At 61.2% G+C, this 25,544-nt stretch overlaps 2 protein-coding genes across 3 annotated transcripts; both read left to right on the top strand.

The window, feature by feature from the left end:
- Positions 1–1,721: 1,721 nt before the first annotated feature.
- On the top strand, positions 1,722–14,936 carry ATP1A3 (ATPase Na+/K+ transporting subunit alpha 3). Of its 2 annotated transcripts, none has more exons than XM_040976164.1 (23): positions 1,722–1,897; positions 5,009–5,095; positions 5,189–5,248; positions 5,659–5,862; positions 6,703–6,816; positions 6,902–7,036; positions 7,169–7,286; positions 7,380–7,648; positions 8,335–8,533; positions 8,631–8,740; positions 8,822–8,956; positions 10,572–10,764; positions 10,852–11,027; positions 11,123–11,259; positions 11,660–11,810; positions 11,967–12,135; positions 12,710–12,864; positions 12,944–13,067; positions 13,309–13,454; positions 13,685–13,815; positions 14,067–14,168; positions 14,400–14,491; positions 14,607–14,936. In XM_040976164.1, exons 1-23 carry the CDS (start codon positions 1,892–1,894, stop codon positions 14,633–14,635), a joined length of 3,042 nt encoding a protein of 1,013 aa, XP_040832098.1. In that variant the 5' UTR covers positions 1,722–1,891; the 3' UTR covers positions 14,636–14,936. The 2 variants fall into 2 exon arrangements, with proteins under 2 accessions (XP_040832098.1, XP_040832097.1); XM_040976163.1 differs by having other exon boundaries at positions 1,746–1,897; positions 4,970–5,095.
- A 4,157-nt stretch (positions 14,937–19,093) lies between these two features.
- Positions 19,094–21,160, top strand: RABAC1 (Rab acceptor 1). Its single transcript, XM_040976223.1, has 5 exons — positions 19,094–19,231; positions 19,776–19,988; positions 20,074–20,171; positions 20,797–20,898; positions 20,974–21,160. Exons 1-5 carry the CDS (start codon positions 19,176–19,178, stop codon positions 21,060–21,062), a joined length of 558 nt encoding a protein of 185 aa, XP_040832157.1. The 5' UTR covers positions 19,094–19,175; the 3' UTR covers positions 21,063–21,160.
- Positions 21,161–25,544: the final 4,384 nt, after the last annotated feature.

Genomic DNA, 25,544 nt, shown 5'->3' with positions numbered 1-25,544 from the left:
ACAGACCAAGGTGTGGGGAGAGGAAGGAATGGTGGTGACCAAACTGTTTCCCCAGGGTAGGGGGACCCCACAGCTGGGGAAGGGGTGTCTGGGGGCAGTGTACCTGGGTTAAAAGATGTGACTCTTCCCCCCTTTCCAGTCTCCGTGGCAACAAGCTGGCCTGCAGGCCCAGCCTCCTCTGCTACAAAGTCAGCCTTCTGGGTTACCATGGCAACAAGGGACAGCCGGCGGATGGGATGGGTCAGAGTATGGGATGGGGATGCGGCTGTGAGCACTGGGGGACACCTTCCTGTACCTTTCTCCTCTTGGTCTCCTCTCTGTGCCCATGTCCACTTCTCTTCCTTCTGAGACTCTGTCCTCCCATCTCAGTGACCCAAGCCTTTCACCTTCACCTGCCCACATGCACCAAGCTCCACCTGGGCCACTGGTCCGTCCCCCAGCCTCCCCTCCCATCACTTTCTGAGGTGAGAGTCAGGGCTTCTCTCTGAGTCCTTCCTGCCATCTTCAGGGAGGGTCTCCTGCAGAAAATGGCGTTTAGGCGGGGAGGCCTGTGTCCCCCGCTTGAGTCAAAGGAGTAGGTGCCTATGGCAGGTCTGGGTGTGTAGGCGCAGTGGCCCTGTGAGGGCATTAGGGGTGCATGTGTGGGAGGTGTGGGGTGGCAGGGGATGACCTGTTTCTGGGAATGCTTGCCCCAGTGCCAGCATAAACCCCCCCCCCTTTTTTTTTTTTTTTTTTGGCCTGTCACTCCCAGAGAGCAAGGATTTGGCAGTCCTGCATTGTGAGTCTCTGCTGTTGCCCAGGCATTCCAGGACAGTGTGTGTGTGTGTGTGTGTGTGTGTGTGTGTGTGTGTGTGTGTGTGTGTGTGCGCGCGCGTCCGCAATCAGAGAACAGCATCTGCAAGGGCTCGTGTGGGTGTCTGGTGGTGGCCGCGTGTGGGCCCCTGGCTGTCTGCTCTCAAGCGCTGAGGGAGATAGGGGCAGGGGTGTGCCAGGTGTACATCTGATGGGCGTATGCAAGGTGTGTGCTCCGGGGATTGTCTCACTCCTGGGAGTGTGAGTGTCTGTGGCCCTGAGGGTGCAGGCCGGCGTGGGCTGGGTCCCTGCTGCAGTGCCTGCTTGCTGGTTTCCTGTGCAGCTCAGCCGCAGGGAGGTGTCTGAGACCGCAGGGCTGGTCCCCTCTGCCGCAACCCTCCAAAGCCGCCCCCGGAGCCTTCCTGGCTCTCTCCTCCTGTGTGTCTTGCCTTCCTTCCTTCTGAAGACCCCCTAAACACGTCTCGTGGACCCCCGCACTGCAGAGTGGGGTGTTCACAGACCCTATCTTACTGCGGCGGCGCACGGGGCTTCCCCCTCCCTGCCCCCTCCGCCCCCACGGCGCTCGCCGCGCCCCTCTCCTTGGTGCACACGCTGCTGCGGTGCTGAAGGCAGGGGGTGGGGGTGACGGGGGTCTCCCTTCCCCAGAGGCAGATGCACCCCACAACGAGAGGGTCTCCAGGTCCCCCATTGCGAGGGGACTCCCTGGTCTCCACCCCTCCGCCCCCCCCACACACACTCAGAGCTCCCCCCTTCTCGGCGACACCGCCACTTTGCGGAGACTGGGGTGGGGGGTGCGGGGGATGGGGAGGACAGCTGCAGTACCGGGGGCGGGGTCGCGAGCTGTCCGTCAGCGCGACGGCCGTCCCGATTGGCCGGCGGCGCTCCCCCCCGCGGGCGCGGGCATATGAGGAGGCGGAGGCGGCGGGCGCTGCAGCCTCTGCGCGGTGGGATCTACCGACGGACGGACGCGCTGCGACCGAGGCGCGGGCGCTGCCGAAGCCCCCAGCCCAGCCCGCGCCCCAGCCCGCCCTGAGGCTCCCGCCCGCCCGCCCGCCCCCGTGTCCACGGAGCCGCCACCATGGGGGTAGGTGCCAGGGCCGGGCCTGGGCTGCTGCGCGTGGGGGACACTGAGGGCCCGGTGATGCTGGGGCGCGGGGGACAGGGGTGTGCGGGAGCCCTGCACCCGGCGGGTCTGTGGTGCAGCTGGTGCGGCCCCAAGGGCAGGGACTGCGGAGGCGTCTCTGCTGACCTTGCGGGAGCGGCTGCGTGTGCGTGTGCCCGCAGCAGAGGGGTCCCCGGGGGTCTGTAGGTCCGGCTTGTGTCTGCGTGTGCTGGGCCCACCTTGGCCCGGTGAGGACGATCGGACTGTGGGATGAACGACAGATGACCTCTTTCTCCTTCCAGACCCAGATTGGTGGGGGGGGATGGGGGAACACTGCGGGGCGTGTGCGTTCTGCCCAGGGGCGCGCCAGGGGTCCCAGCAGCAGGGAAAGGGCGCCCTGGTGTGAGTGTGCGTGGAGCGCGTGTGCGTGCCTCGCTCTGCCCTTGCCTCTGTGTCCGCGTGTCCTTGTCTGTGAGTCTCTCCCGCAGATGCCGCCTCCTTCCCTGGCTGAACACCTGCTCCCCGCTGCAGCCCTGGACTCCTCCCTGTGTGTCTGGGGCGGGGTCTTGGAGAAAAGGGGCCTGGGGAGGAGGAGGAGGGGTACAATGAGAGGAGAAGGTCGGGGTGGCTGAGTCTCTTGAGGGGGGATGGGGAAGAAGATGGCGGAAGGAGGGTGAGGGCCCTCGGGGATGGAGGTGGGGGTGGGACTGCAGCTCTTAATGTTGGGGTGAGTGAAGGGGGATGGGGAGCCCCGGAGGTGATGCTGGCTTTCAGGTAAGTGGAAGGAGGAGCGTGGGGAGATTCGGGGAGAGGATGGAGGCCGATGGGGAAGTGAAATGTGCGAGGAAGAGACAGACACATGGAGAGACAGAAATGGAGAGGAGGGACAGAGAGCCAGACAAAGACAGACACACCGAGAGACAGACAGACAGATGGGGAGAGATGGAGAGAGACAGAGACACAGAGATGGACAGAGAGACACACATGGAGAGAGAGACTGGGAGATGGAAATAGAGACAGAAAGGGAGGTGAGGAGCCCTGGATGAGATAGGCTGTGGGGGGACCTTGAGGGAGACAAGACAGGAACCCGAGGCTGACGTGCTCGGAAGGACACTGGCTCTCTGGAAAGGACCAGTTAGTTGGCTGGGGCAGGGGACAGAGGGAAAGACGCTCAGGGACCCTGGGGTGGGGGTGGCCTAAGTGCTGCAGGTGAAGGGCAGGGGTGGGCGTACAGACAGCACGCAGCGTCCAGAGCTGCAGGGGCAGCCACGGAGTGACGGGTGCAGGCGTGCCCCCGCAGCACTGCCTGCCCCCCACTGCACGTCCATCTGGGTCTCCTGCCTTGGCTGGGGAAGACTGGGCTGCCCTCTGGCAGGCAGAAGCTGGTCATGACGGGCAGCCCAGAGCCCCTGCAGAAAGAGGGGTACCCTCAGACTCATACATCTGGGCCCCCAGGCATCCAGCACCTCCCCCTTCTGACCCAAGTCCCGCCAGGCACGCAGGTACCAGCTCCCAGCATTCCACACAGCTTCAGGGACAGTCAGCATGTTTTGTCCCCCACTCCTGCCAACACCCCCCAGTCTTTCTGCCTCCCTAGACCCCGTGTCTTCGTCCCCACGTCCGCCCCTCTGCAGAGGCCACGGGGCTGCAGGAAGCGCAGCGCTGCTGCAGGGCTGGCCCACTGCCAAGCTTCCCTCCCCCCTGCACCCCTGCTTGCGGCTCCCAGGCCTGCAGGCTGCAGCTCCTCCCTGAACCCCCAGATTGTGTCTCAGGCACGAGCAGACAGCAGGCAGCTCAGGCCTTGGCAAGGTCACCAGGAGATTAACGCTGAGCCTCCCGTCCCAGCTTGGCCCTGGGCCTGTGGGATCTATTGCTGCCTTCTGCAATTGCCCTACCTCACCCCTCCCACCAGCCCAGTCCTGCCTGCTCCCGTGCAATACCACGCCTAGGACAAGCCGGACTCAGGGCTTCAGACTTGATCTTCTGCACCACAAAGCCCACCCAGCCATGTCCGTCCCTGCTCAAGGCCATCCGTGGCCATCCCCGTGACCCTCCCTGCACGTGGTAGCCATCCTGCCCCCAACCCCCAGCCATGTCTAGCTGTGACCCACACACACCTGGGATGCCTTCTCTGTTCCCTTTTTTGCCAGACCTGTAGGGACCCCCAAGATTTGTTGAATTTTCTGAAACAGTCAAGGCATTGAAGAGTGGCCCAGGAGAAGAGCCAGGATGAGGACAGCGGGAGGGAGCGTCTAGGGAGCTCGAAGAACAGGAGATACTGGAGGGGGGGCACCCCAGGAGACAGAGAGACTCATCAGAGAGGGAGGGAGGTGGTGGGCGAAAGCCTGAGACCCCAGGAGACATCGACTCCCTAAAGCTAGGGGTGGGGAGGCTAGACAGCAGCTAGGTCAGGGATGGGGGTGGGGCAGCCGAGACAGACACGGTACTAGACCCAGAGACCCGAGAGAAGTGGGGAAAGGCAGACAATGAACTCACGAGAGAGAGAATTGAAGACACAGAGATATGGAGGAAAAGAGGGAGATGCAGAGAGATAAACTAGGAAATGAAAGTGGCATTTGACCCGGCCATAAAAATGTCACTTGGGTCCCCTGTGTGCCCTATCAGAGGTCAGAGGGCCTGGGTGTAAGACCAGGCTCTGCCTGTGATGCCAGCTCCGTGCTGACACACACCCCTGGAGGCAGCAGGCACTGGTAGCCTAAAAACCTAGGTCCCTGCCACCCACGGGGGACGCCCCGCCTCCTGCCTTCAGAGCCAATGAATCAGACGTCTTTCCAGTAAATTCCATTGATTAGTACAGTTCTAAAAAAACCAAAGCCACAATAAGAGACAGACACACAGACCTGAACAGACACATCGAAAGGAGAGAGAGAGAAGCAGGCAGACAACAAGACAGACATGCCAGAGTGACAGGCCCAGGGAGGGACAGGAGTGGAGACAGAAAGACACGGAGCCTGGGGCGGGTGCTGGGGCACGCAGGGGCGGGTGCTGGGGCACGCAGGGCCGTGTCGCCTTGGAACCCCTTCTCGCCCGCAGTCTGGTGGCTCTGACAGCTACCGTGTCGCCACCTCGCAGGACAAGAAAGATGACAAGGGCTCGCCCAAGAAGAGCAAGGGCAAGGAGCGCCGTGACCTGGACGACCTCAAGAAGGAGGTGGCTATGGTAAGCCTCACTGCCTGCCCCCACCCCTTCCCCTGCACCCCAAGAGCTGGCCCTGGGACTGCACTCACCCCCGGCCCCACTCCTGTTCTTCAGACAGAGCACAAGATGTCGGTGGAAGAAGTGTGTCGGAAATACAACACTGACTGCGTTCAGGTGCGGCCCAAGCCGGGAGAAGGGAAGGAGAAGGGGCTGGGCGGGACCCCCGGGTGTGAGGGAGGAGGGGCTGGACCCCTGGGTGTGAGGGAGGCGGGGCTGGACGGGACCCCCGGGTGTGAGGGAGGAGAGCCTGGCTGGACCCCTGGGTGTGAGGGAGGAGGGGCTGGACCCCTGGGTGTGAGGGAGGAGGGACTGGACCCCTGGGTGTGAGGGTGGAGGGGCTGGACCCCTGGGTGTGAGGGAGGAGGGACTGGACCCCTGGGTGTGACGGAGGAGGGGCTGGGGTTGGACCCCTGGGTGTGAGGGAGGAGGGGCTGGACCCCTGGGTGTGACAGAGGAGGGGCCGGGGCTGGAGCCGGCATTCCCAGACTGCTCAGGGATGGTTTGCTGCTTATCCTTTGCCCCAGGGTCTGACCCACAGCAAAGCCCAGGAGATCTTGGCCCGGGACGGGCCCAACGCACTCACCCCACCCCCAACCACCCCGGAGTGGGTCAAGTTCTGCCGACAGCTCTTCGGGGGCTTCTCCATCCTGCTGTGGATCGGGGCCATCCTCTGCTTCCTGGCCTACGGCATCCAGGCGGGCACAGAGGACGACCCCTCTGGTGACAACGTGCGTCCCTCACCCTGTCCCGCCCTGGGCTAGCCCCTGCTTCGCCCACATCCCCCATCTGTCACACTCCCACTGGCCAGCTCTTTCTGCTCTCACCTTTGCCGTACCAGGAGCCCTAACCATATACAAGCCGAGAACATCACGGTTCAGCTTGTCCCAAGTCACCCAGCTGGGCTGTGAGCTGGCACTCTGTGCTGTGTCCCCATGGCCTCAGTGGCCTTGGGACAGACCCAAGCAGGTGGTCAGGGTGTGATAGACAGGGCAAGCGTGCTTCTGACCCGGGGCCAGACCCATCTACCCCGCTTCCCAAAGGGACACACGCAGGACTCCCTGCTGTAAACAGCCCTGAGCAGTGGCTCTGTGGAGAACACACACACACACACACACACACACCTTGAGCCACCCCAGGCAGCCACATTGGGATCTGGATTCAAAGCTGGCCACTGTGTGCAGGCACAAAGTCAGACAGATGAGCGGACACAGGGACGTTGGCACACACACAGAGCCACTGGCGTGGTCTGGTGACCAGCCATACATGCACACACAGCGTTCCGGAAGCTGACACCTGAGCAGACAGACCCCAGTCCCATTCAGACCCAGTTGCCCAAATCTAAGCCATCCCCTGGGTGTGGGACTCAGCGAGCAGAGTCTCGGATAGGCACTGATGGACAGACGGGGCGGACGACCAGTCTTCAGTGCAGGCAGGCGCACACACACACAGCACACAGGTGCAGTGGCCCAAGCAGAAGGACAAGCTTGGACAGAGATGGACACACAGACCCTGCAGTGCCCAGGGGGCGGGCTCTGGGCAGCCGTGACCCCGCCCCCATGTCCCCGCAGCTGTACCTGGGCATCGTGCTGGCCGCCGTGGTCATCATCACCGGCTGCTTCTCCTACTACCAAGAGGCCAAGAGTTCCAAGATCATGGAGTCCTTCAAGAACATGGTGCCGCAGGTGAGGGCTGGCAGGGAAGAGGGCCCAGGACAGGAGTCCCAGGAAAAGGGTGTCCTGTGCTGACTCCTCTTGTCTCCATCAACAGCAAGCCTTGGTGATTCGGGAAGGCGAGAAGATGCAGGTCAACGCCGAGGAGGTGGTGGTCGGGGACCTGGTGGAGATCAAGGGTGGAGACCGAGTCCCCGCCGACCTGCGCATCATCTCGGCCCATGGCTGCAAGGTAAGGGTTAGGGTTAGGGCCTGGGGCCTCCCAGACGCCACCCACCCACTGGCTCCCACACCTCCCTGATCCTGCACAGATCCTGCCCCGAGCGCAGCCCCCGGCCTGAGCTCTCGTCCCTCCTTCCCACAGGTGGACAACTCCTCGCTGACCGGCGAGTCCGAGCCCCAGACCCGCTCTCCCGACTGCACCCACGACAACCCCCTGGAGACACGTAACATCACTTTCTTCTCCACCAACTGTGTGGAAGGTGTGAGGGTGGGCCTGGGGCGGGGCCGGCCTGGGGGCAGACCTGGGGTAGGGCCACACCTTATGCCTCAGCCCTGCCCCTCTGGCCCTCCAGGCACTGCCCGGGGCGTCGTGGTGGCCACTGGGGACCGCACCGTCATGGGCCGCATCGCCACCCTGGCTTCCGGCCTGGAGGTGGGCAAGACGCCCATCGCCATCGAGATTGAACACTTCATCCAGCTCATCACTGGCGTGGCCGTCTTCCTCGGCGTCTCCTTCTTCATCCTCTCCCTCATCCTCGGCTACACCTGGCTCGAGGCGGTCATCTTCCTCATCGGCATCATTGTGGCCAATGTCCCAGAGGGGCTGCTGGCCACTGTCACGGTGAGGCTGGGCCCCTGGGTCGCGGGGAGCAGGACTGGGGTCTGAGGGAGGAGGCACTGGGGCCCGGAATGCAATGTTTGAGGCCAGGGCCACTCTGAGCCTTCCAGATGTGGAAGCAGGAGGGGCTGGAACGTGGAGGTCCCCCTGCCCACCCCTCACCCCAGCGTCGATACAGAGAGCAACCCCTTAGCAAACGCTGGGAGATGTGACAGGCCAACACCTCCTGGCTGTCGCACGAGGCTCACAGAATCAACATGCCCTTGGTGCAGAGCCCAGAGAACACATCCAGTTAAAAAACACAGCACACAGGTTCCCTCCCCATGAAGCACAGCACTGCCGCCAACACCCAAGGAAGGACAGCTCCAGCTGGCTCTGTGGACTGCATGGCTTAATCTCGGGTCTACTTGAGTGGCTTTGTGTTTCTGAGCGAGCAGCCGTGAAGTTTTACTAGTTTATAACATTCCAGTGCTGAGAGCCACAGCTTCTCCTTTCTGCTCTGGGTGGATGTGGGGGCGGGGAGGTATTGGAACATTCTGGAAGGTGTGTTTGGAACACGTCTGGCCTGGGGTTCGGAGTGAAATAGCCCGAAGTAGCCACAGCTGGGTGAAATTCCTTCCTGTCTTGGGGACCAGGCAGATGGCTCGTTGGAGCTTCTGGTGACCCCCCTGTTCTCTCGCGCCCTGCAGGTGTGCCTCACACTGACCGCCAAGCGCATGGCCCGCAAGAACTGTCTGGTGAAGAACCTGGAGGCGGTGGAGACGCTGGGCTCCACCTCCACCATCTGCTCCGACAAGACAGGGACCCTCACCCAGAACCGCATGACCGTTGCCCACATGTGGTTTGACAACCAGATCCACGAGGCCGACACCACCGAGGACCAGTCAGGTGAGCCTGGTTGGGGTGGGCGACGCTGCAGCAAGAAGGGGCAGGGCTGGGCCAGGGGACACTCCCTGCTCACGCCTCACGCACCTGCCTCCTCCAGGAACTTCCTTTGACAAGAGCTCGCACACCTGGGTGGCGCTGTCCCACATCGCTGGACTCTGCAACCGGGCCGTGTTCAAGGGTGGACAGGACAACATCCCCGTTCTCAAGGTGTGGCCCTGTCCCCCACCCTCTGACCTGCCTCCCCTCTCCCATCTCCTGCCGCCACCCTGACAGCCCCTGTCTCCACAGAGGGACGTGGCCGGTGACGCCTCTGAGTCCGCCCTGCTCAAGTGCATCGAGCTGTCCTCGGGCTCCGTGAAGCTGATGCGTGAGCGCAACAAGAAGGTGGCTGAGATCCCCTTCAACTCCACCAACAAGTACCAGGTGTGAGATCGCGGGGGGCGGGGGGCTCCCAGCTGCAATGGGGGGGAGGTGAGGATGCCCAGTCAGAGGGGATGGGAGGAGGCAGGCCCACTAAAGAATGTGAGATTCCCCTCTGCCAGCAGGTGGCGACAGCAGTAGGGGAGCCCAGCGGGTGTGACAAGAGGGGCGTCAGGTGACAGGCACAGCGTGTGCCCAGGAGTGGGCCGATTGCCCTGACCGGTCGCCAGGCAGTCCACGCAGTGGGAGGTCAGGGCAGGGGTGCCAGGCCTCCACGCTCGGGAGGGCCTTGGCTGTGACCCTGAGAGGGCCCAAGCACGACACGCAGAACACGCACCAGAGCGTCACTCGCCTCTTTTTTTTTTTTTTTAAGATTTATTTATTTGTAAGGCACATGAGTGGCAGGGAGTCCAGCCCCTGGGCCATCCTCCGCTACTCTGCCACGGCAAGGAGCTGGATCAGAAATGTAGCAGCCAGGACCTGAATGGGGGGATCAGGCAGCAACTTGACCCACAGCCGCACAACACTGGCCCTCATACTCCTCTTTTGAAGTGGTTTTACTGAGACAGAGTCCGCATCCCGGGCACTGTTGGTGTGAAGTGTGAACTCACTCCTGTTCATGTTCTTTCCTAAAGGCCACGCCGCTGCTCCGTGGGGAGTGCGGCCGCGGGCGGGTGCTGTGGCACGAGCTTGCCCTTCTCTTGGTATTTGGTAATCTACCAGATCTGTCTGCAAAGTAGCTGCACCCCCTTCCACAATTCCCTCTTTTCGAAAGACTCCCTGGTGGACGGGGAGCAGGAGGGAAGACACAGGAGTCCCGGGGGGCGGAGAGGGATCAGCTGAGCAAGGGGGGTCCCGGGGGTACACAGAGAGGAGCTGCTGAGTAGCCAGCGTGTGACATCGGCACCTCTGAGGGCCAGGGCTCAATCCCAGCTCCACTTCCGAGTCTGCTTTGCTGCTAATGAGCACCCTCCCGGGAGGTCCCGGGAGATGGCAGGCGGCTTGAGTGCCTGGGTCCCAGCCACCCCCGAGGGGGACCAGAGTGGGGCTCTAGGCTGCTAAACCTGGATGTTGTGAACATCGAAGAAATGAAACAGAAGATCTTTCCATCTCTTTCTTTCTCTGTCCTGAAAAGAGTTAAAAAAAAAAAAAAAAAAAACTTCCTGGAAAGTAGAATTATAGAATTATTTTGGCGCAAAAAAAATAAATAAAAATCCTTGCATACAAGGGATTCCCAGAAAGCTTGTGCAAAAGCACGAGAAAACTATATGGATTTCAACTTTTTTTTTTTTTTTGCACCAAAATAAACTATTTTAAATTTACCGTTCCATGAACTGTCCCCTGGTGTTTCGGAAACAACTGACCGACTTTGCGACAGGTCCCCTGTGGGGTGAGCAGCAGCAGCGGCCAAGGCAGAGTGAGGCCTGGTGCCTCTGGGGGACACAGGGAGTGACGCGGCCATCTGTCACAGACTGACCTCTCCCGGAGAGCCGTGTGGATGGCGCCCTCTGCTGGACCCCTGTGGAAGTGCACCCCACCCAGTCCCCCAAAGCTGGGGAGCAAGTGGACTCCAGGACCCTGGGTGACTCAGACCAGCGCTCTGCATTCTCCCCCACAGCTCTCCATCCATGAGACTGAAGACCCCAATGACAACCGCTATCTGCTGGTGATGAAGGGCGCCCCCGAGCGCATCCTGGACCGCTGCTCCACCATCCTGCTGCAGGGCAAAGAGCAGCCGCTGGACGAGGAGATGAAAGAGGCCTTCCAGAACGCCTACCTGGAGCTGGGCGGCCTGGGCGAGCGTGTGCTGGGTGCGCAGCGCAGGGGGAGCTGGGGGGTGCAGGGGTTGGCTTCCAGGGGGCTGCGGTCCTCATGCCGCCTCCCCTCCCGGCCCCCAGGCTTCTGTCACTACTACCTGCCTGAGGAGCAGTTCCCCAAGGGCTTCGCCTTCGACTGCGATGACGTAAACTTCACCACGGACACCCTCTGCTTCGTGGGCCTCATGTCCATGATTGACCCACCCCGGGCAGCCGTCCCCGACGCCGTGGGCAAGTGCCGTAGCGCAGGCATCAAGGTGCGACCCGGGGGGTGCGGAGGAGGCAGGGCCCAGTGAGGGCTAAGACGGGGCGGGGGGCGCTGGGGCAACCCTGACAGCCAACGCCCACACAGGTCATCATGGTCACCGGCGATCACCCCATCACAGCCAAGGCCATCGCCAAGGGCGTGGGCATCATCTCTGAGGGCAACGAAACTGTAGAAGACATCGCCGCCCGGCTCAACATCCCTGTGAGCCAGGTCAACCCCCGGTGAGCTGTCAACGCCGCTCCACGCTTGCTGGCACCTTCCACAGCTCATTCCGACTCCTGCCTGGTGGGCTGGGTGGGGCTCCTTGCCAGCTCCATGCCCGCACCCCTGGTGCACGCGCGCGCACACACACCAGCTTCTCTGTAACCTTAGCCCTGACGATTCCTGTCTCAGGATACATCACACACACACACACACACACACACACACACACACACACACCACGTCTGCTTCTGTCTCTCGCCTTATTCTCTGCTTTCCCACCCTTTACGTCCACAGCCGTCCCCCGGCCTGTCTGTCCCGGCCCTGACCCGTGGCTGTCCCATCCTGGACCCGGCCACACATCACCCCCCTCACCTCACACACGCTGACCTTAGCTGCTTCCTCTGTGTCCCCTGGCAGGGACGCCAAGGCCTGCGTGATCCACGGCACCGACCTCAAGGACTTCACCTCGGAGCAGATTGACGAGATCCTGCAGAACCACACCGAGATCGTCTTCGCCCGCACGTCCCCGCAGCAGAAGCTCATCATTGTGGAAGGCTGCCAGCGACAGGTGGGGGAGGCTCTGGGAGACACATGGGCCCCCGAGAGTGGAGCTGATGGGGTGCTCCAGGAAACACGTAGGGGTCCCCCAAGAGTGGGGCTGAAGGGGCACAGCCTCCAGGTGGCCTCCAGGAGTCACCCTTGCTTCCCTGTCCTCCCCTCTAAGGGAGCCATCGTGGCAGTCACAGGGGACGGCGTGAACGACTCCCCGGCTCTGAAGAAGGCGGACATCGGGGTGGCCATGGGCATCGCCGGCTCCGACGTCTCCAAGCAGGCGGCCGACATGATCCTGCTGGATGACAACTTTGCCTCCATTGTCACTGGTGTGGAAGAGGGTGCGTGGCCGGGGTGACCTTGGAGACCAGGCAGGGCCCAGGGGGAGCATGAGCAGGTGTTCTTGTCTTCCTGCTGCCTTGGGGTGACACGGAGGAGGGGGCCCAGGAGCCCTTGGGGTCAGGGAAAGGCAGAGTGCCAGGGTCTGGAGAGAGAGGCCACGCAGAAGGGCAGGCCCCGCCCCGTGCCGGGATCCAGGGCCAAGGAAGTGTCAAGGATAGTAGGACTGTGTTGGGGGCCATGCTGGATTCCCACACGACTCGTGAGCCACCCAACCCCGTCAAGGAAGACACCATCCTTGGTACCTGCCAACTTGTCACTCCCAGAGATCACCCAACCTTGAATTCATGCTGGGCCTCATCACACGGGTGGACACATGCGTGTTGAGCCCCTTCTACACAGCCACCTCACGCAGGTTCACTCCCCAAAGGGATGCAATAGGCAAGCTGAGGCCAGCACCCAGGACCCCTGGTCTTGCACGTGGGTGCAGGGGCCCAAGCCCTAGGCCCCTCCTCTGCTGCTTTCCCAGGCCACAGCAGGGAGCCCGGGCTCTGAGCTTCCCCCGACCCCCCACAGGCCGCCTCATCTTCGACAACCTGAAGAAATCCATCGCCTACACCCTGACCAGCAACATCCCCGAGATCACCCCCTTCCTGCTCTTCATCATGGCCAACATCCCACTGCCACTGGGCACCATCACCATCCTCTGCATCGACCTGGGCACCGACATGGTGAGTCCCCGGACCCAGGAGGAAGCGAGGGAGGGACCCCGCTCTGCCGCGTCCGTCTCACCCGCACCGTCCCGCCCAGGTCCCCGCCATCTCCTTGGCCTACGAGGCGGCTGAGAGTGACATCATGAAGCGGCAGCCCAGGAACCCTCGCACGGACAAGCTGGTGAATGAACGGCTCATTAGCATGGCCTACGGCCAGATCGGTGAGCCGCTGCGCCCTGGGCTGAGGCGGGACAGCCCGGGCGGGCAAAGCGCCCCGTCTGTGCTGTGGCCCTGTGCACAGGCCCTGCCAAGGCCCTCCTCCAGGCTCCCTCCAAGTGACCTGACTTGGGGTGGGGGAGGGAAGGGCTCCCCAGGAAGCTGTGCTGGTGTGAGGAGCAGGGCCCAGCTTCCTCCCCGGCCCCCCATCACCTGAGCCTCTACCGCACCCCCTTCCTCCCTCAGGAATGATCCAGGCGCTGGGCGGCTTCTTCTCCTACTTCGTGATCCTGGCAGAAAATGGCTTCCTGCCGGGCAACCTGGTGGGCATCCGGCTGAACTGGGATGACCGCACCGTCAACGACCTGGAGGACAGCTACGGACAGCAGTGGGTGAGCAGGGCGGCAAGGCCAGCGGCTCCCTCGGGCTGAGCGAGGCAGCGTCCAAACCGTGGCTGGGCATTGCACCCAAATTCCCACTCCCCACAGTGGCCTGGCATTCCCCCGGCCACACTCAGCCGCATCTGTACCCCCGGGGGGGAAGGGGGATCCTGTGCAACCCTTACCCTCCCCAGTGTGTGTCCTGGGGACCCCGTGCCTGAACCTGCTGCCGGCTCCCGCAGACATACGAGCAAAGGAAGGTGGTGGAATTCACCTGCCACACAGCCTTCTTCGTGAGCATCGTGGTGGTGCAGTGGGCCGACCTGATCATCTGCAAGACCCGTAGGAACTCCGTCTTCCAGCAGGGCATGAAGTGAGCCTGGGACGCCCTGCCCGAGGCCCTGGCGGGGAGGGGTGGGGGAACCTAGGTCTCTCCTTACCTCGCTCCGTGCAGCTGTCTCACTCTGGCCATCTACCGCTGAGGTCTCCTTGCCCGTGCGTGGCCGTGGCCGCCCACCCAGCCGGCCCACACTCTGTGTCTCTGTTGCTGTGGGGTGCAGGGGGGCGGGGTGTGGGGAGGCTGCCCGGGCACCCAGCCCTGTGCCTCCTTACTTGTATCTCCAGGAACAAGATCCTCATCTTCGGGCTGTTTGAAGAGACGGCACTTGCCGCCTTCCTGTCTTACTGCCCGGGCATGGACGTGGCCCTGCGCATGTACCCGCTCAAGTGAGTTTCCTGGTGCCCCAGGCTCCCCACGCCAGGGTCAGCCCCGTCCCCCGACCCCCGGCGAGCCTCCTCTGGGGAACAGGGTCTTCGCAGCTCCCCCTTGGCCTCGGCTCTCTCGGGTCCCCATTGCAGCTCCTGTTCTGGAGGGCTGCCCCTGCTGCCCACCGCCCGGGGTCTCCTCCAGCCCCGCCAGCCCTGGGCTCACGCTAGCGCCATCTCTCTCCCTTGCAGACCCAGCTGGTGGTTCTGTGCCTTCCCGTACAGCTTCCTCATCTTCGTCTACGATGAGATCCGCAAGCTGATCCTGCGCAGGAACCCCGGGGGTGAGGGGCAGCCCACCCTCCTACCCCCGCCCCCGCGTCCAGCCTTCGTCCCTGCGAGCTGCCCTCCCTCCCGTGAGGCAGCTCTCACACTCTCTCTCTCTCTCTCTCTCTCCAGGTTGGGTGGAGAAAGAAACCTACTATTGACCTCAGCCCCGCCACGTCGCCCGACTCCCCTTGCCCCCAGCCCAGGGCGGCCCCCGCCAGCCCCCATTTTGTACTCGTGGGCAGGGGCCCTCCTTTCTCCCCAGTGGCCCCAGCTGGGCCCCCACCTCCAGTTATCTCCCGTCTCTTCCCTCTGGCTGGCTTCTCTCCCCGCCCCACCCCTGCCTCTCCCCTCTTTTCTGTGTGTTTTCTCTCCTCTCCTCGCCTCCCTCCTCCCTGGGCTCTTTTTTATGCCCCCTCCTCCCCCCTCCCCTGGCCGATGCCACCTCTGGTCCTGGTCAACTACAAATATATCAGTGGGGACAGAGGCCGCGTGTGCTGTGCGTGGTGTCCGGAAGTGGCTGGGACGCGGTCCGAGTTCCCTGCTAGTGCCTGAGGAGACGGGGAGAGGCAGGGAGATTTAGGACGCTGGGAAGGCTGTGACGTCATGGTGATGATTTTGCTGCTGAACGGAGGCACCCACTCCCACACTGTGCCCTGCCCCTTGGGGTGCCTGTCCCACTGGGGCCTCGCCTGGTACAAGAGGCACAAAAAGCAGAAGTCATCTGTTCTGTTCAAAAGCCAGGAGGGGACGAACCTGGGCCGAGGACCCCAGCTGAGAGCTTGAGCTCCCCAGGGAGACCAGCAAATGCACCAAGTGCATGGGAGCTTCCCACGGACCACATGTGGCTGCAGCCCAAGTGTCCGGCCCTGCCCGCCATGCCCCTTCCTCCCCAGGCACAGCCCCCTACCCCACCCTGGGGTGACTGTGGTGCACTCTGCCCACCCCTCCTTTGGGGCTATTCCCAACTTGAGGCCTTCAGGCCTGGTGCAGCCAGGAACGTTCTGGTTGTGCCTTCTGATCACACACACACACACACACGCGCGCGGGCGTGGGATGGTGGGGATGGGTGGGGCGGGAGGCGCTGTCAGAGCCTCTTCCAGGCTCTTCAAGGTTTTGCCATAGTGTGCCTACCCTCTGGCTCCCCCTGCTGGCTCCATAGCGGAAGTGTGCCTACCCTCTGGCTCCCCTGCTGGCTCCATAGCCATAGTGTGGCTGCTCGCTGGCTCCCCCTGCTGGCCCTATTGCTATGCACCCGCGCTGCTCCCTCCTGTGCCCCTCCTGTGCCCCACCTGCCCCAAGGACATCCTAAAGTGGAACAGGAACCACAAATGCCCAAGGATGACAGGAACCCTTCCTCTGTATTTGAATTTCTTAAAAATCATTTTTATTGGAAAGGCAGGTTTACAGAGTGAAGGAGACAGAATAAATTTTTTAAAGGACTTATTTATTAGGGTCCTGCACGAAAGCAGAATTGGTTAAATCCTCACCTTGCGAGTTCCAGGATCCTATGTGGGCACCAGTCCATGTTCCAGCTGCTCCACTTCCCATCCAGCTCCTTGCTTGTGGCCTAAGAAAGCAATGGACTACAGCCCAAAGCCTTGGGACCCTGTACCCATGTGGGAGACCCGAAAGAAGCTCCTGGCTCCTGGCTTCAGACCGGCTCAATTCTGGCTGTTGTGGCTACTTGGGGAGTGAGCCAGCAGACAGAAGATATTTCTTTCCTTCTCTCTATAAAATTTAATCTGCCTTTCCAATAAAATACATGCCCACTTCTACCCACTGGTTCACTCCAAAATGGCCGTAACCTTGGGTGTGTCAGAAGCCAGGAGCTTCTTCTGGGTCTCCCACACAGGTGCAGGACCCCAAAGCCTGGGCCATGCTTTGCTATTTTCCCAGGCCACAAGCAGGCAGGAAATGGAGCAGCCAGGACATGAACCGGTGCTCATAGGGAAGCCAGCCCTGGCTGTTAACTCGCTACATCACAGAACAGGCTCCTGTACTTAATAGACAGACACAGGGGTCTTCCAGCTGCTGCTCACTCCCGAAAGGCCCACAGCAGCCATGGCTGGGCCGGGCTAAAGCCAGGAGCATCATCAGGGTCTGCAAGAGCAGCAGAGACCCGCACACTCACTGCCACCATGCAGGGAGTGCAGTGGCAGGAAGCTGGATGGGCAGCCGAGCAGCTGTGGCTTTACCCAGCGACATGGTGGGCATGCTGCAGCTACTGCCCACCAGCTCCCTGCCCATTGCCCTACAGCCAGCTCAGACAGGTACTGCCTCCCCCAATCCCAAAACTACTACCCTGAAACACCTCCCACCAGCCTCAAGGTAAAACCAAAAATGATGGTTGCAAGTGTGTGTGTGTGTGTGTGTGCGTGTGTGTGTGGAGGGGTGAACCAGTGGATGGAAATTCTCCATCTCCCCACTTGTCCAGTGCAAACAAAGAAATAAATATCATAAAAAGGAAATTCCTGGGTCCGGCGTGGTGGCCTAGGGACTAAAATCCTCACCTTAAACTTGCCAGGATCCCATATGGGCGCCGGTTCTAATCCCAGCAGCCCCAATTCCCATCCAGCTCCCTGCCTGTGGCCTGGGAAAGCAGTTGAGGACGGCCCAAAGCCTTGGGAACCTGCACCCGTGTGGGAGACCCAGAAGAGGCTCCTGGCTGCTGGTTTTGGATTGGCTCAGCACCGGCTGTTGTGGTTACTTAGGGAGTGAATCATTGGACAGAAGCTCTTCCTCTCTCTCTCTCTCTCTCTCTCTCTCTCTCTCTCTCTCCTCATATCTGAATTTGCAATAAAAATCAATAAATCTTTTTTAAAAAAAAAAGGAAATTCCCTCCCCTCCTACAGCCCCACCCTATGTCTTAGCGCCACATGCTGGCACCACACATGTCCAAGGCCCTGCCCCCATGCACCCTCTTTAACACTCCGACTCCTTGACTGTCTCCCTGAGGTTCACTCCAGGGCGAGGCCATGAGGGAGGCTGACCCCCTCCAAGCCCCTGTGGAAATCCCATGTCCTGGACCCAGCTCTGCCTTAGAGGTGCCACAGCCCCTCTGGCCACTGTCAAGTTTGAGGCTCCATTTGCAGAGGTCGTGACCTTAACGTCTCAGATGTGCCACTTACCGAGTGAGCAGCGAGCAGCTCCAACACGCGTGCTGTGTGGCTGGATCACCCAGAGCCAAGGAGAAGGTCCCCACTGCCAGAAGGGCCACACTGCAGGCTCAGGGAGGGGACTAGGTCCACACAGCCCAGCCAGCTCTGTCACCGCCTGTGACACCGGTTCCAGGCCTGGCTGCTCTATCCAGCTCCCTGCTAAGGAGCCTGGGGGAGACCATGGAACGTAGCCCAGGTATTTAGGTTCATGCCATCCCCATGGGGACCCTGATGGAGTTCCTGGCTTCTGGCTTCAGCCTGCCGTTTTGGCCTGGTCATTGCAGCCTCCTGAGAAGTGAGTCAGTAGGTGGAAGATCTCTCTCTGTGTAGTTATTTCAAATCTTTTTTTAAAAATATATGTTTATTTTTAAAATAAGAAAACAAAAATGTTTATTTTTATTGGAAAGGTAAATTTACAGAGAGAAAAAGAGACACAGAAAGATCTTCCATCTGTTGGCTCACTCCCCACATGGCCGCAATGGCTGGAGCTGAGCCTGTCTGAAGCCAAGAGCCAGGAGCCTCCTCTGGGTCTCCCAGGCCAGTGCAGGGTCCCAAGGCCTTGGGCTGTCCTTTACTGCTTTCCTAGGCCACAGGCAGGGAGCTGGATGGGAAGTGGAGCAGCCAGAACACAAACTGGCGCCCATGTAGGATCCCAGGGCCTACAAAGTGAGTATTTAGCCACTGAACCATTGTGCCCCTGCCCCGGCCACACTCCCCACCCCACCCCTGCCCCGGTGATGACAGGTGCGTCCTGTGTTGGAGTGTCTGGTTGGGTTCTGGCTGCAACTCCCTGATGATGTACGGCCTGGGACACAGCATTTGAGGCTCCAGTAATGGGGTTCCCCACGCCCACGTGGGAGACCTGAGTTGAGTGGGTGGCAGCTAAGTGTGTGTGCGTGTGTGTGTGTCTGCTCTGAGACAAATGTAAAATATTAAAACCCATAGGCCTCCCCTCCCCACCTCCTTCTGTCCTACCCAAAGCCTTCTTGTTCCCATTGTTATACCCACCCTGCTTGGGCTCAGAAGGACAGGGGCCTCCTCCCCAGTTAATGCACAGAAATCTTCAGCATTCCCAGTGCTCGACCTGCAGCCCAGGGACCAGCGCCTCCTCTAGGGAACTTGTTAGAAATGCAAATTTAATTGCCTACAGTCTAGACCGGCTGAGTCAGAACATCTGGGCCCGAAGCCCAGTGTTTAATCCAATCCTCCTGGGTGGCTTTTTTTTAATCTTCTAGAGTCCACGGGTAGCTCCGCACCTTCTCACTGTACTCGCCCGCAAGCCCTCTTCGGAGACTACAACTCCCACCGTGCCAGAGGCGCCCGTCCTCGGAAGGAACTACACCTCCCAAGATGCTGCACGCGGTCCCGCCATGCTGGCCGCGCCCCGCGCTCGGTGGCCGGCTGGACTACAACTCCCACAGTGCTGTGCGCCCAGCGCTCCGCCCCTCGGGGCCACGTCGCTGGGCCGGGGTGAGGCCTGGTTCGGGCGGGGTCGGGACCCAGGGCTGCAGACGGCGCCGCGACCGTCCCCGGCGCCGACATGGCGGCCCAGAAGGAGCCGCAGAAGGATGCCGAGGCGGAAGGGCTGAGCGCCACGTGAGCGAGCCGGCTGTGACCCGGGGAGGAGGTGTGGGGGGACCCGGCCCGGCCCCGTGCTCCCTCGGGCGGCAGGGGGTCGCTCCGCCTCCCGCCCCCCGACGGCTCCTGGTGTGACCCGGGACCCCGGAGTGGGCTGCTGCAGTGCGGTGCTCCCCGTCCTCCTCCCCGTCCTCCTCTTCCCCCGTCCTCCTCCTCCCCGTCCTCCTCTTCCCCCGTCCTCCTCCTCCTGTCCTCCTCCTCCCCCGTCCTCCTCTCCGTCCTCCTCTTCCCCCGTCCTCCTCCTCCCCGTCCTCCTCCTCCCCGTCCTCCTCCTCCTGTCCTCCTCCTCCCCCGTCCTCCTCTCCGTCCTCCTCTTCCCCCGTCCTCCTCCTCCCCGTCCTCCTCCTCCCCGTCCTCCTCCTCCTGTCCTCCCCTCAGTTCTCCCCATCCTCCCCTCCCTCCTCCCCCACTCTTCCTCCCCTCCCCTTCCTCTCTCCTCTCTTTTAGGGGAACCTGGGGTGCTGACCCCCGGCCTGCACTGACCCGGCCCCCCACCTTCCAGGTCCCTGCTGCCCAAGCTGATTTCGGCGGGCGCTGGCCGGGAGTGGCTGGAGCGGCGCCGTGCCACCATCCGGCCCTGGGGCGCCTTCGTGGCCCAGCACCGCTTCTCGCGGCCCCGCAACCTGGGCGAGCTCTGCCAGCGCCTGGTCCGCAATGTGGAGTACTTCCAGAGCAACTACGTGTTTGTGTTCCTGGGCCTCATCCTCTACTGCGTGTGAGTTCCCGTCCCCCGCGCGGGGCGCCCCTCTGGTGCCCAGGGCCACTGTGACCGCCGCCCCACCCCGTGTCCTCCCCTGCAGGGTGACGTCCCCCATGCTGCTGGTGGCCCTGGCTGTCTTCTTCGGCGCCTGCTACATCCTCTACCTGCGCACGCTGCAGTCCAAGCTCGTGCTCTTTGGTAACAAAACCGGGGGTTCTGGGAAGGCTCTGCAGAGTGTCCTGACTCCCTCCAAGCCTGCGCCCCACTAGGCCCTGCTCCCCAAAGCCGGAGCAGGGGCGGGGCAGCTCACCCCCAGCCGGCTCCCCAACCTCTGCTGCACCCACAGTGGACAGCAGGTGGCACCCTGACGCAGATCTGGAAGGCCTTTGGGTTGCTCAGAGAGAGGGAAGCTGACGCCACCACCTCTTGGGGTTCCCAGCTACTATCAAGGGGCATTGGGAAGTCGGTGCCCAGGGTGGAGAGAGAGAAAAGGCAGCAGGGCAAATAACAGATATGGCGGGAATCCTCCAGGGGTCTGCAGGGCAGTGGGCTGCGGTGGAGGGGCGTGGAAAGGTCCCTGAGGAAGCCCAGCTGCGGCTCAGCTCCGCTGGTTTGCAGTCAGTGGATCACACAGGCTGGGGCAGGAGTGCCCTCCCGGCTGATCCTGAAGCTGTGGGCTGAGGAACGCAAGGACAGGGGACAGGGGGACGACATGGGGACTTGGAGGAACTTGGAACTGGTGATGCTAGGTTGTTCGAGGGTGGCATGCGCCACTAGGAGACACTGCAGAGTGGGACTGACTGCCCGTGTCCCCTCTCCCCAGGCCGAGAGGTGACCCCGGCCCATCAGTACGCCCTGGCTGGAGGCGTGTCCTTTCCTTTCTTCTGGCTGGCAGGGGCGGGCTCGGCCGTCTTCTGGGTCCTGGGTGAGTACGGGGCTGGCTGAGGGAGGGGGCAGTGGGGAGGGGACATGGCCCTGAATCACCTGCCTTCCCCTGCAGGGGCCACCCTGGTGGTCATCGGCTCCCATGCTGCCTTCCACAAGATTGAGTCCGTGGATGGGGAGGAGCTGCAGATGGAGCCCGTGTGAGCTGGCCTCCCGGGCCAAGTGTCCCCACCCCTGCTTCCTGTCACAAGCTTGGGGAAGGTTTGCTTTTAGAAATAAAGCTATTCCGTTGTCATCTGGCAGTACAGGTCGCCCAGGTTTCCTGTGGGTCTCTGGGAGATGCTGGGAGACCAGAACGCGAGCTGGGAAGGGTGACAGTGAGCAGGATGGGCCAGGGAGGGTGACAGCGCATGAGCAGGGCACACCCATGGACACTGCAGGGCGGGGGCGGAGGGGAGGGCCGTCATGCAGTGACCGAGCCGAGGCAGCCCAGCACCGGGGTTGGGACGGCCTGTGGTACACAGCTCTGTCCAGCTGCCCACACATGGGGTATGGGCTTTGAGTGGACACGAGACACAGCACAGACAGGACCCCCACGAACCCCCATAATGAGCCATGACGAGGCATGTGACACGTGAACCAGGGGAGCCAGGCCAGAGACTCGGCTGGGCATGTAAGCACCAGGTGACCCCCAGCAGACTGCCTGGGAGGGGAGAGCGGGCACTGCCCAGCGGGAGTGTGGTCTCACACAGTCTAGACAGCAGGAGCCACTCCGGAAATCCAGGCTGCAGGGCGCTGTCCAGGGCCAGGCGGCCCGCAGGTAGGTGCCAAGACCAGCCCCCAGCCCCTGGGTTCAGTCCTCTGTCTGGGGAGAGTTCTGGAGGGAGTGGCCAGAGCAGTGTGGCACAGTGGGTACAACCACAGCTTGTCCCATATTAGCCCCAGATTGAGTGCCAGCTGCTCTGCTTCCCACCCAGCTCCCTGCTGATGCTCCTGGAAAAGCAGTGGAGGATGCCCAGGTCCTTGGGCACCTGCGTGGGAGACCCCAGTGGGATTTCAGGTTCGTGGCTTGAGCCCGACACAGCCCCAGGTGTTGTGGCTGTTTGGGGAGGGAAGGAGGATACCTCTGCTTCCTCCCATTGCCGCCCCCCCCCCATTGCTTTGTCTTTCAAATCTTTAAAAAAAAGACTGTGGAGGTGGCCAGAGAGGGCCTTCCTGAGGTGACCCTAGGTCTGGGGGCTGTAGATGGTAGAGGCAGAGGAGAGAGGTTGGGCAGGTGCACCAGGGCGGGGGAGATGGCAGAGGCCCAATTCACTGTCCACTGTCCCATGAAGACCACCAGCTGGAAACCGAAAGAATCATCCTTGGGCAGCAAGGCACTTCCCGGATGGATCCTGGGCCTCTGCAGACTCGGGGGAAGGCTGAGCTGGAGGCTCTTGAAGGAAGTGACTTGGCCATGAGCCCTGAGAGATGTGGAGCCAACTGCAGGTAGAAGCTCCCAAGCAGAGGGACCCCAGGGATTCCCGTAGCGTGAGCTCCAGCTGTTACAGCTTCTGGCCTGTGCCCAGCAGCACTCCCCGACCGTGTCCTTCCAGGGCCTACAGAGCCCAACATTCTGCTGGGATTCCTGCCGCGGGGAAAGATGGCAGAAGCAAGTGCATAGGGCCTCAGGTCGGATCCACTCTGCCACAGCGACCACAGGGCAGTGCTGTGGCTGCGGGTTTGAGCGGGTGGGGGACTCGGCCCTGGGAGGGAAGGCTGGGCCCAGATAAGGGCTCTGGCCTGCTGATGATGCAAAGCTGTGACTAGGGTTCAAGCAGGCAGAGGGACAGGGTCCTTCATGAATGTAAGAAAGGTGTTCCTGGGCCTGACGTGTCCTAGCTGCTAAAGTCCCTCGCCTTGAACACGCTGGGATCCCAAATGGGCACCGGTTCTAATCCCGGCAGCCCCGCTTCTCATCCAGCTCCCTGCTTGTAGCCTGGGAAAGCAGTCGAGGACGGCCCAAAGCCTTGGGACCCTGTACCCGTGTGGGAGACCTGGAGGAAGTCCCTGGCTCCTGGCTTCAGATCGGCACAGCACCGGCCGTTGCAGTCACTTGGGGAGTAAATCATCAAACGGAAGATCTTCCTCTCTGTCTCTCCTCCCCTCTGTGTATCTAACTTTGCAATAAAAATAAAATAAAAAAGAAGAAGAAAGTTGTCTCTGGGGTGATGTGTGGCTGTGAGGCCAGTGAGGATGAGACCACTTGGTAGATTACTGCAAGAAGGGCTGGCCAGGGGCTGGCACAGTGGCTCAGCTGGCTAATCCTCCACCTGCCAGCATCGCATATGGGTGCTGGTTTGTGTCCCTGATGTGCCACGCCCCACCTAGCTCCCTGCATGTGGCCCGACAAAGCAACAGAGGATGACCTAAGTCCTTGGGACCCTGCACCCGTGTGCTCCTGGCTTCAGCTCAGCTCAGCTCTGGCCGTTGTGGCCACTGGAGAGTAAACCAGTGGATGGAAGATTTTCTAATTCTAACTTTCCAAGTGAAATAAACACATTTAAAGAAGGATAAGGAAGGGCCTGGAGCAGTAGCCTAGTGGCTAAATCCTCGCCTTGCATCCACCAGGATGCCACATGGGCACTGGCTCATATCTCAACTGTTCCACTTCCCATCCAGCTCCCTGCCTGTGGCCTGGGAAAGCAGTCAAGGACGGCCCAAAGCCTTGGGATCCTGCACCCATGTGGGAGACCCGGAAGAGGCTTCTGGCTCCTGGCTTCGGATTGGCTCGGCTCTAACTGTTATTACCACTTGGGGAGTGAACCAGAGGATGACAATCTTTCCTCCTTTCTCTACATTCTGACTTTCCAATAAAAACTTAAAAAACAAAAACAAACAGAAAGGGGAGCCTGGATGGGCACTCAGCAGGGCGCAAACTCCAGCATCCACCAGCAGAGGGCGCGAGAGTGCTTCCTCCAGGCTTCATGGAAGCTCCCAGTGGTTGGAGGGGCTGCTGGGCAGCGCAGGGGGCGTCTGAGGCTTAGCAGGGGCTGCTGGGCAGCGCAGGGGGCGTCTGAGGCTTAGCAGGGGCTGCTGGGCAGCGCAGGGGGCCTCTGAGGCTTAGCAGGTCACCTGAGGCACTTGAAGGTCAGGGTCCCCTGCAGGTCCCTCTGCAGGAGCAGAGTGGTCATGTCTGCTGGTCCCAAAGCCAGTTCCCAATCATCTGTGAAGGTGGCCACCACATCCAGAGGTCCCACGAGGGCCCAGCTCTGAGGCCACCAAGGCCGTGGTCATCAGGCTGTTGCTACCACAGGGCGAGGCGGAGACTCAGGGTAGATGCTTAATCTGACCACAGGTCCCTAGACCCGGTTTTGAGATGCTAAGACGAGAACAGAAGCTTCCAGAGGAAGTGGTCAGGGCTGGGTCTCTTTCCACCAAATGACCAGGTTGGTTTGGAGTGACAGACACTGAGACTTGGTGCCTCAGTGGAGGGGGAGGGTCAGAGACCAAAGCCTGGGTGCCAGCCTGGGTCCCGTCTGATGCAGCATTCTGCAGTTTCCTGATTCGGAGTAGGATGAATTGGGGCTCTGTCATCAGCTTGGTTGGGACACCGGAGTATTGGGGTGGGGGAGTTCAGAGGAAATACTGGGAGACCAAGGCCCCATTTTGGGGTAAGAAGGGAAGATGCCCGTGGTTGGAGGTGGCCGGGTAGAAACGGGGGCGCCAGCTGGGGGTGACAGAGGCTGGGGCTGTGCTGCTGTTAGGGACAGCAGAGATGGGGAGGCAGGAAGTGACAGTACCTGGGGGGGCGGGTCCTGCCTGGAGGTTGGAGCAGTAACCCAGGGCCAGAGACATGGGGGTGGGAGGGGTCCCCTCTAGAATCCAACAGGTTAGGCCATAACTCAGATCCTGGCAGCTCCACTTCCCATCCGGCTCCCTGCTTGTGGCCTGGGAAAGCTGTGGAAGATGGTCCCTAGCCTTGGGACCCTGCACCCACATGGGAGACCCGGAAGAGGTTCTTGGTGCCTGGCTTTGGATCAGCTCAGCTCTGGCCATTGCAGGGAGTAAAGCAGCAGGTGGAAGGTCTGTGTCCTCTTCTCTCAGGAAGTCTGAGTTTTAAGTAAAAAATAAATAAGTAATTTTTTTTTAAGTTGAGGTGCCAGACTGAAGGTTTGATAAGCAGCAGAAATTGAAGATCTGGGGACCCTGAGATTGGTGACCTGGCCATCTCTCTCTCTCTCTCTCTTTCTCTTTCTTAAAGATTTATTTATTTTTATTGGTAAGTCAGATATACAGAGAGGATGAGAGACAAAGAAGATCTTCCATCCGATCATTCACTCCCCAAGCGGCTGTAACGGCCAGAGCCGAGCCAATCTGAAGCCAGGAGCCAGGAACTTCTTCCAGGTCTCCCACGTGGGTGCAGGGTCCCAAGGCTTTGGGCCGTCCCTGACTGCTTTCCCAGGCCACAGGCAGGAAGCTGGATAGGAAGTGGAGTAGCCGGGATTAGAACTGGCTCCCATTTGGGATCCTGATGCATTCAAAGTGAGCACTTTACCCACTAGGCCACAGTGCCAGGCCCAGCCTGGTCATCTCTTTTGGGATGTCAAAGACCACTAGACAATTGCCAGCCATGTTCCAGATCCCAAAGTCCCAGGATTTTGCCACCACACTGGCCTAGGCTCTGGTTTGGGGTGAGCGACTCAT

Source organism: Ochotona curzoniae, unplaced genomic scaffold (assembly GCF_017591425.1).
Source record: "Ochotona curzoniae isolate NIBS_2020 unplaced genomic scaffold, NIBS_Ocur_1.0 contig_2699, whole genome shotgun sequence".
In the NCBI taxonomy this organism is placed as follows: domain Eukaryota; kingdom Metazoa; phylum Chordata; class Mammalia; order Lagomorpha; family Ochotonidae; genus Ochotona; species Ochotona curzoniae.
Note: the sequence above shows the minus strand (reverse complement) of the source record. Positions and strands in the feature narration are given on the sequence as shown.